Consider the following 9767-nt stretch of genomic DNA (forward strand, 5'->3'; position numbering starts at 1 on the left):
AGATTCACGAAAGTTGAATCGGAGGTGAAGAGGTGGAATTGACACCCAATAGATGACCCTCACTGAGCTTGTTTCGTGCTACGGACGGACGCCAAAGGGCAGTGCGTGGCGCACTTCGGAATGGCCCAGCCAACGTGGGTTGGACGCACGAGCACGTTTAGAGGCTAAGGATGGCATATTTTGTTAGCCATGACTGACCGGTGGTCTGGTGGGATGATCGTGCTCGAGAGCTGATCACTTGGTCGGGTTCGACATCAATAAAATCTTGTTTCTTTCAAGCCAACCGACCCACCAAGCTATGAACCCTCTTCTTTCATTTTCTCATCCTCCAGGATGAATAAATTTACTAGGGAGTTTTATCTATCAACATCAAAATATTCCATGTGATAAGAGGGTCGTGATATGTCAAACGATTGACAAACACCTATCAAATTTGTTGCTCATAATTAAAAAAATCATACCGATTCAGAATCTCGACCATTTCATTCCTATTCGATTTACTTATGAAATTGTTGGCCCTTCTTCATAAAGTTATATTATGCAATCCATGTTATGATTTACCTTGAACCTCCAAGTAAAAAGAAAAAAAAATCTCAACTCACAATTAGTCCATGCAAAATTTACATATGTTGATATATTATAACACGTGAAAGCAAAAAACCTATTTTATGAATAGTGAAATTCAATCGATGATGATGCTGTTGTGCTTGTATGCCATCATTAATTCTTTCTAACGGCTATGTGTGATCGATTTTGTCATTTGATTGACAAATATGGTTTGCATTTTGAAGTTGACAGAGAGAAGAAGTATTTGGCATTCTAGATGGGAATTTGTCAGCATACCAAACCGGATTCGTAAACAAAACGCAACAGCGTGTATTATGGTGCTATTAATGAGCGGCTAAAAGGAAAGAATTCCAATTATGCTATCATGACCTCTTTTCACATACGGGCTCAAGCTGCAATGGTCCGCTATCGAGTCAACCTAAGGACGAAAATGCTTAAAGAATGATGGCACCTGCAACTGCGACTGGAAGGACCGCGACATCCTTTTCTTACACCAGTTTTGTCCTTGATGTTGTACCTCAGGAGTCAAGATTTGCCTGAAGACTTTTCTATGACCAGATTCCTGCAGCCACTTTTCACCAACTTTCCAATTTCCTCGGAGAAAAAGAGGCTAGAGAGAGAGAGAGAGAGAGATTCTGCTTGCGTGTATGAAGCGTCGCAGAGGGAGAGGGAGAGGGAGAGGGAAAGAGAGGGGGAGAGAGAGAGATGCGAAGAAGGAGGTGGTGATATGTGGTGCCGTGGATTTCTTTGGGGACCTTTCAGCTGTTGCAGGTTTTGGCGCCGAAGCCATTCGGATTAAGATATTAATCTGCCGCTCACCGCGAGCTTCACCTTTTCTTCAGAAGGGTTTTATTATCAAATGCTTAAATGCTCTTCTTCCCGGCATCGTTACGATCACCATCTTGATGCATTTTCTGATGATATAGACACCAAAGGTTTGTATATTTTTGGCCCTTTGATAATTATAATAAATAAATAAAAAATCATAGGAAAAAGTGTGGTGGACTTGAGAATTATAAATTATGAAGCGATTATAGTTTCTACAATAGTTTAGATGATCTTTATTGCTCACTGAGTCCATTTGCCCAAGCTCCTCTGATACACATGCACAAACACACTTGGACTCATCGCTATTCCCCACGATCGAGATGGCCCGAGTGAGGGCTGCAACTCTCGCCAATCGGTCAATGAGGACTAGCCCTCACCTAGTGGTTAACGAGTTTCGTGACCTCTTCGGCTACAATGAAAAAAAAAAAAAGAGGGGAAAAAAAAAAGGAAAAAGAATAAAATATATATATAAATTTTTTTGGAAAAAAATTTATATTAGTGCTGAAGTATATCATGTAGAAAGGCTATCACCCATGTCAACTTCAGCCAAAATTTATTAGATGGACCATATTGGTAAACCTCTAGAGGCTTAGGCCTAAATTAATCACATTAATTTTTAAAAGATGGATTGAGACATTATATGTATTAATTATATTTAGTAAATTGATTTTGAAATATAAAATAATATGGATGTTAAATGGATTGATAACTTACTTAAACCTAGGGTATGCAAAAATATCGGGAACCGCCCAAAACCTGACGAATCGCCTGGGGCAGGCTTCTGAGGAACCCGGTCTGTTCCCAATTCCAATTTTGGGAACCAGTGGAAATCGGTCCGATTCCGGTTCCATGGGTAGATTCACTCGCCGCCCACCTGCATTTGACCCTCTAGGTTCCCTTTTAATATTAAAAAAAAAATTAAAAACCTAATATAAAGCAATTGTTTTTGTAGCAATTGTTTCTTTCTGAGGATGAATACAAAGCTGAATATTGGGAATTCTTATGCTTTTTGGTTGTTTTAGTTTATTTATTAATATAATGAAGGTGATGTATTGACAAAGTCTGTTTAGTATTGCACTTCCTTTGTTTTCTTGTGTTTGGATGGTGCCTCATTTCACCTCGGCTTTGATTTGTCTGTGCGACTTGTGATATTTTGCCAAACCTGATGAGGGATATGTCGTTCATAGCGTTAAGAGAGACCATTTTTTCCTGAACACTTACTACTCTCTCCGCCTCTATATTAACTTACGTACATCCATTCCTTCATTGTTGCATTTATAGTTGCAACAAATGAATCTTTGTTCCACATACTTAAATTTGGTTGCTCTTTCTTTGGTTTGCTTTTGATGTCACTTAGTCGTTCTATGTTGAAAACCAAAAATTGTTTCGCATAAAGATCGGTTCCATGGATCCACTCGAACCCAGACCGAACCGAACCTATGTCCTCCAGTTCCGTGGTGGATCCCATGTAACAAACGGGTGGATTCCGGTTTCATTTTTGGAAGCTCCCAAGCGGACCCGGCTGGACCATGCACACCCCTACTTAAACCTAGTCTACCTCTATGACTCTCTCACTTGTACTTGATCTAATGCTCGATCACTTGACTTTTTTATTTTAGTTTGGATATGAGTTTCCAAAATTGAATTATATAAAAAAATGTTTTAATAATATGGATTGAATCAAATATTGTCGGATATAAATTTGATCAAATATGAGTTTATTGTATGGAAATATAAGTCAATTTAAATCAGACCATATCGTTTAATAGGTCTAGTATTACACCATAACATAAAGAGTGAGCGTGACAAGACCTCAAAGGGGAGATAACATATTCTCCAAAGCAGGCAACAAATCTGAGCAAAAGATTTCGCAATCTACAAGCTGGCGAGTAAAAGGTGCATCCATAGATGAAATCTTAATTAACTTTCCCTTGTTATTGCTAATCCATCGATCAATTCAGGAGCACTCCCTCGATTCCCACACTTCTTATTCTAGAACAACGAGTCCTGGAATAACGAGGAGCTGTATCATTCGGTAAATTTCCACAATGAGGGGCGCCCCATGTTTCCACGAGATTGACCAAATTCCCAAGATGGGCCCAAGATGGGGACGACAACAACGACAACCTCAACGGAAGGCTTCGACAATTCTCGAGAAGGAAATCCTCGGACCAATTATTAATGGCTTCGTGTAAGGCCTTTGACCTTTAGCTTAAGCGTGCAATTCCCATCAATTCAGCAACATGTCCACGTCAAGCATTAGCAATTTTTATAGGCGCAAAGGAGTTTAACATTCCCCACGACTTATGTTATAGAAAAAAATCCCAAAGAATACTCGGAACGGACACTTTTCTAACGCGGCATGAATGTACTAACTCGAAATTTTTTCTTATAATTTTATAAGAGGCTGAATTTAATAGAGTAGTCCCACTGTTTTGTGCACATTATATTTACTATAGTCGGCACAGGGGTTCACGCGTGAGAAATTTCTCATCTTTCCGTGTTGGTGGGTGACCACTTTTCTCTTTATAAATCCTCCCTCTAGAACTTGAGAAAACCCTTTCGCATCCAGCAGCAGAGGTGCTGAAAAAGAACATAAAAATCTCAACTTTCTTCTTTTTCAGAGAGAGGAGGAGGAGAGAGAAATCAATCAAGAACAAGAACAAGAAACAAGAACGAGAAGCGTAGCGATGCCGCCACTGCTGGTGGCCGAGGAGGACGACCTCTTCCCCGCCGACGCCGGGGAAATTCAAGACCGACCACCACCACCTCCCACCGCCACCACCGCCACCTCCGCCGCTGCTTCGCCTCCACGAGCGCCACCTTCATGTGGGCCCTCTTCCTCCTCGCCCTCACCGCCTCCTACCTCAGCCTCCAGGGCCTCCTCTCCTCCGGCAACCGCCTCCCTCGCCGCCTCCTGGGGCGGCATCCAGTGGGAGAAGCAGGTCCGCGTCTCCGCCCGGCCCCGGCCCCCGCCGGCGCCGGCGCCGGCCACTCCGTCCTCGTCACCGGCGCCGCCGGCTTCGTCGCGCCCACGTCTCCTCGCCCTCCGGAAGCGCGGCGACGGCGTCGTGGGCCTCGACAACTTCAACCCCTACTACGACCCTTCCTCAAGCGCTCCCGCGCGTCGCTGCTCCGCGCCCAGAAGGTCTTCGTCGTCGACGGCGACGTCAACGACGCCCGCCTCCTGGCCAAGCTCTTCGACGTCGTGGCCTTCACCCACGTGATGCACCTCGCCGCCCAGGCCGGCGTCCGCTACGCCCTTGAGAACCCGCAATCGTACGTCCACCTAACGTCGCCGGCCTCGTCGCGCTCCTCGAGGCCTCCCGGTCGGCGAACCCCCAGCCGGCCTTCGTCTGGGCCTCCTCCAGCTCCGTCTACGGCCTCAACGACAAGTCGCCCTTCTCCGAGTCGGACCGCACCGACCGGCCGGCCTCCTCTACGCCGCCACCAAGAAGGCCGGCGAGGAAATCACCCACGCCTACAACCACATCTATGGCCTCTCGATCACCGGCCTGCGCTTCTTCACCGTGTACGGCCGTGGGGCCGCCCGGACATGGCGTACTTCTCCTTCACCCGGAACATACTCCAGGGCAAGCCCATCACGATATACCGGGGCAAGAACCGGGTCGACCTGGCCCGGGACTTCACGTACATCGACGACGTCGTGAAGGGCTGCCTGGCGTCGCTGGACACGGCGCGCAAGAGCACCGGGTCCGGCGGCAAGAAGCGCGGCCCCGCCCAGTACCGGGTCTTCAACCTGGGGAACACGTCGCCGGTGACGGTGCCGGAGATGGTGAGCATGCTGGAGGGGCACCTGGGGTGAGGGCCCGGCGGCGGGAGGTGGAGATGCCGGGAACGGCGACGTTCCGTTCACGCACGCCAACATCAGCTCGGCGCGGCGGAGCTCGGGTACAAGCCCACGACGGACCTGCGGACCGGGCTGAAGAGGTTCGTGAAGTGGTACTTGTCGTACTACGGCTACAGCAATCATGGCAAGTCTGCGCATTGAACAATCCTCTCCTCTCCTCTCCTGCGATTTCCCCCTTTCTTGTTCGGAAGTTCTTGAAAAGTGGGGGTTTTTCCCTTTACAAGTGATATACAAAGAAAATTCAGGGGAAATCTTGTTGTTGTTTTCTGTTCTGTAAATAAAATTCAGTGCTTCGATTCTAGGCAGCAATCCAATTGCTCAGTGGCTGAAATTCAAGGGGAATGATGTAATGGTTATCTTAAATTTTCATCAGGAAATCTCGGGACCCATTTCGTTTATTTTGATGGTTATTGAATTTTTTTGACATCTGATGAGGGAAGATTGAAGGGCAAAGCGGTGGGGAGGACTGGTGATGGACGGGTTATGATGAGGGGCCCCCAACCTCTTCCTTCTTTTCATCTGGTGTCGTCTTCATCATTGTATCCCAGCTGTAGAGTCTGCGATCGCCGTTCCGGTTTTGCTTGCTTGCTTGCTTGCCTGCGTATGGCCATGTTTGTCTCGCTTGAGAGTGATAAAACTTCTTGATCTTGAGTTCATGAAACGGTTACTCCACCACCATTCCGTTCCAGGCACTTCCGAGGTCCGTTAGCAAGGTAGCCTTTACGTCCCACTTTGTAACTGAAGCCAGCCATTAATTGAAGAGTGATGCAATCGACATCATCCAGGCAGTTTCTGAATGCCAAGAATGAATGCTTTCTCCTCCTCCCCCCCAAACCCACCTCCCACTTCTATAAATGGAACTGGTTCGCACCGTTCGTCTCTTCACCTTCCACTTTTGTTCCCTCCCCTCCCTCCCCCTCTTTCAACCATGGCAAGATCAGAAAACTTCGGCTTCGTCGCGTTCTTGCTCATCGCCAGTGGAGTCGCCCTGTTGTCCATCGCAAGGGCGGATTATGAGGACGCACCTGCCCCTGAACCCTCGGGGCCGGATTCTTTTCTGGCCCAATGCGCTTCCAAGCTGACCGAGAAGTGCGGGGAGGACATCTTCGGCAACATATTCACGAAGGAGATCGAGCTCACCCCCGGAATGCTGTAAGAAGCCCGTGTTGGTGGGGAGAGAGTGCCACGAGGCTATGGTGAATTTCATTGTCTCCATTCCCACTTTCGCCAAGAATGCCTCCATCACCGTGCCCAGGAGCAAGCAGGTGTGGAATAAGTGCGTCTTGTTGAGCGAAGAAACCCTTCCCCCGGCGTAAGAAGGCCTGGTCTCGTTGGATCTAATCGATGTCAAATTATCTTCGCACGCTCGATAAAGGCGAAAGGAATGTTGACAGTTAAAAGAGTTGTTTATTTGCGCTACAATACAATTTGCATCCATAATCAGTTCATGTCCTAAATTAGTTTTACCTTTGTCTCCGGAAGGAAAACCGAATAAGAGATCATTAATACGACCTACTGGGCTCGATTGATAATTCAGAGACCAGGAAGATGTTCCCTAATCTAATCATCAGAAAAATTAAGACAAATCTGCCAAGCCTGCGATGTCATTTTATAGCAGACGTGATCATGGACAGTAAAAAGAGAAGTATAAAAACAAGCTAGAATCTCTTGAGGATTCGAGGATCGTGCCAAGAATTTCCAGCAAAAATGCAATTTACAGAGGCTTATGTACACCCAACAAAAGACACGGGTAAACATCAGCCAATTTCTCTCTCTAAGGTAACAATCTGAGAAACTTTCTACATTATGCCATATAACACCTGAGCCCGAAATGCAGCAGCTTTGAGGAAATACACCATTAATCCTGATACTTCTTTGAATGATGAGATCTTGTGAACTGAAAAAGCTGCTCATGAGTCGTTTATACCAGCAATCAGTAGCAGTTGTGAAAGCAATCTACGAATCACGGGAAACTCCTGCAATAATATCCACAAATTGACTGCAAGATTTGCATATCCTTCATAAAAATATTAATCCGATGCCAAATTATCAGCAAATACCTTCAGGCTTTCATGAAAAGTGCCGTTGATGAAGGATTTAGGGAGTGACTGCTTCACAAGATTATGTCCCCTGTTAGACATGAATGACAGGTCTCAACTTAAGAATCAGGAGTCACCACATAAATTGAGAACAGTAGAATATTTGCTTGAAAACAAGTGCTAGAACTTTGCAGCACCATATCAATTTTCTAATTTAAGCCCCAGAAAATTCAAAAGCAGCTACTACGTGGCAAGCAGTTTGACGATGCACAGAATTATAATGCACCACGCATACGTGAAAGAACCATACTCACACAAATATCCACCAGTCATGCATACCAGATGCATTTGGACGACAAAAGAGGAAACGCTTGCTTGGTACCTTTCAGTTTCACATCCAAAAGGAAATGAGATGAATTACCTTTCATCATGACATAAGAGAGTGTAGCACCGGATGGTATGAAAGAGGATTCGAGGAGAGAAGTCGTGCACAACAGCTATCTGATTTACCTGAAGCAAAGACAAAAGTAGTTTTAATTTTTAAGATTTGTGTAGTCACATTATATATGGCCACAGTGGCTGATAAAAGACGTACCAAATTGTCCCATGTTCTCATCAGTCTATTCAATAGATGATCAGCTGCAGGACTGAATAAGTATGATATTCCGAAGTCCACCCGAAGTATGGATTCAACAATGTGCAGTCCAATCTGATAAAGAAAGAACAGAATTTGAGAATAGCACAGACTTCGTCTAATCTTAAATAGGTGGACACCATGTGATAGGAATGCTAAGAAATCATAGAAAGTGAAGGGTAATTCTCACCACTTTTGTGAGTTCATTTCCAGTGTCCATGCTAATCAAGCATACTTCCACCACCTCATTTTCGATAGCCCATTGGACAGCACTGGATTCTCTTGCCTTCAAGAAAGACATCAATATGGAAGGAAAAGTCAATTTTTATCTGAGATCAGATAAAGTCATTGATGATTCACTGCACGAGAAATGGAATGTACCTGGCATAAAATGCCAAACACTGACAAGGCAACAGCTCTCACGTTGTCATACACCTCCAGTGTGGACACGAACAGTACTAAGGGTACCAAGAAGTTAACAATGCAGGCTGAACTAACAAAAGAAAGGAAAAGAGAAGGTTCGCGTGAAGATAAATGCTAGAGGATGGTCAGCCAATTTCAGACACTGATGATAGTTTCCGAAGCCTACAGTTCATGAGCTTTTGCCTGGTTTCTCTATTAGCTGCAATGCACTGCAATGAAGCAAAGAGTTAACTGAGACAAGGGACAACAAGAATAATAATCAGAATGCGTTAGACAGCCCTTGACATGCTTCTTTTTGAGTTGCTCTCAGATTACCTGGAATAGAATAATGACATTGATAAGGCGCATGCATGCTCTATTGTTTAGACTTCCATCCGCCATCATCCTGTAGATCAAGAGCACCTCCTGCATCATAAGACCAACCATAACTCAAAGATCCACCCATCACCCTAAATATCACTGGCAGTATGGATGAATATAGGGAAGAATTTTTCTCTTTTCATTGTGCCAAAGTATTATTTTTATAAAGCCTGCATGTTAAAAGTATCAAAGTCCTTTCCTTTTCCCCAATCTAGTAAGGAAAAAACGTATCAACTAATTTCATTCAGAGGAACTTCAAAGAAATCAAGGACAAACTGCCCGCCCGTTCGATATTCAAGAAAAACGAAATGCTCAAACAATGTCGAAATCCCTTTTCAGACCACTGACTATATAACCCTAGAGAACAAAGCAAGCCCAGTTTAAAAAAAAAAAATCGGACTTTCCTCTTTCGTGGGAACCCTTAAAAACAACTGCAACGTTAGCTCGTCATACTCGAATTTATACTGAAAGGTCTCTTAACAACGATCTAGCTTCAAATTCCGCAACATTACACATACAAATGTCGATGCGAACAGGAGCAATGACCTGTATCAGGATGGCCATGGTACCGCAAGAATGGAACAAAAGAAACCCCGCCCTGTAATAATTCTCCGGGTCCTCCTCCCTCTTCTGTCGACAAATGACGAACCCAACAAAGGTTTCAGTAAACAGAACCGTGAAAAGATCGAACCTTTGAATCGAACAAGAGCAGAGACCTGGAAGAGGAAAGAACTGAGCAAGTGCAGAGCAGATTCTCTGAACTGAGGTTCCCGCAGCTTAAGAATCAGCTGTGGAATCGCCCTCGGCTTCCCCAGCCACCGGAGCCGGTGCTTCCTCCTCCCCCACGGCGATTTGCCGTTCCCCGACCCTGGAAAAAGAAATTCAAGAAAATGGGTCGCGAAATCGATCACGAAAGAGAGCGAGGGAGAGAGCGAAAAAGATCGCATTTTGACGGGCCTTGGTCGATGTTGGAGTAAAGAAGGTGGAGGGATATTTCTTCCCAATCCCAAGGCTCGTCGGGCAAGTTGTGAGCGTAGGGATGGTC

General features: G+C 45.2%; 2 protein-coding genes across 2 annotated transcripts; one reads left to right on the forward strand and one right to left on the reverse strand.

Annotated features, from left to right (window-relative positions):
- Positions 1 to 3909: 3909 nt before the first annotated feature.
- LOC104436004 (UDP-glucuronate 4-epimerase 1) lies at positions 3910 to 5664 on the forward strand. Its single transcript, XM_010048737.3, is given in 13 exon segments — positions 3910 to 4130; positions 4132 to 4155; positions 4157 to 4300; positions 4302 to 4358; positions 4361 to 4431; positions 4433 to 4500; positions 4503 to 4682; positions 4685 to 4828; positions 4831 to 4929; positions 4932 to 5213; positions 5216 to 5248; positions 5251 to 5295; positions 5298 to 5664. Coding segments are annotated over 13 exon segments (1302 nt in total). The 5' UTR covers positions 3910 to 4085; the 3' UTR covers positions 5408 to 5664.
- Positions 5665 to 7097: 1433 nt separating this feature from the next.
- LOC104436006 lies at positions 7098 to 9767 on the reverse strand. Its single transcript, XM_039310571.1, has 10 exons — positions 9439 to 9767; positions 9269 to 9352; positions 8678 to 8767; positions 8529 to 8571; positions 8321 to 8427; positions 8130 to 8225; positions 7901 to 8014; positions 7727 to 7815; positions 7327 to 7396; positions 7098 to 7242 (listed from the first exon to the last, which is right to left on the reverse strand). The coding sequence occupies exons 1-10, from the start codon at positions 9667 to 9669 to the stop codon at positions 7177 to 7179; spliced, it is 990 nt and encodes a 329-aa protein (XP_039166505.1). The 5' UTR covers positions 9670 to 9767; the 3' UTR covers positions 7098 to 7176.

This window comes from Eucalyptus grandis, chromosome 1, assembly GCF_016545825.1.
Source record: "Eucalyptus grandis isolate ANBG69807.140 chromosome 1, ASM1654582v1, whole genome shotgun sequence".
Lineage (NCBI taxonomy): Eukaryota > Viridiplantae > Streptophyta > Magnoliopsida > Myrtales > Myrtaceae > Eucalyptus > Eucalyptus grandis.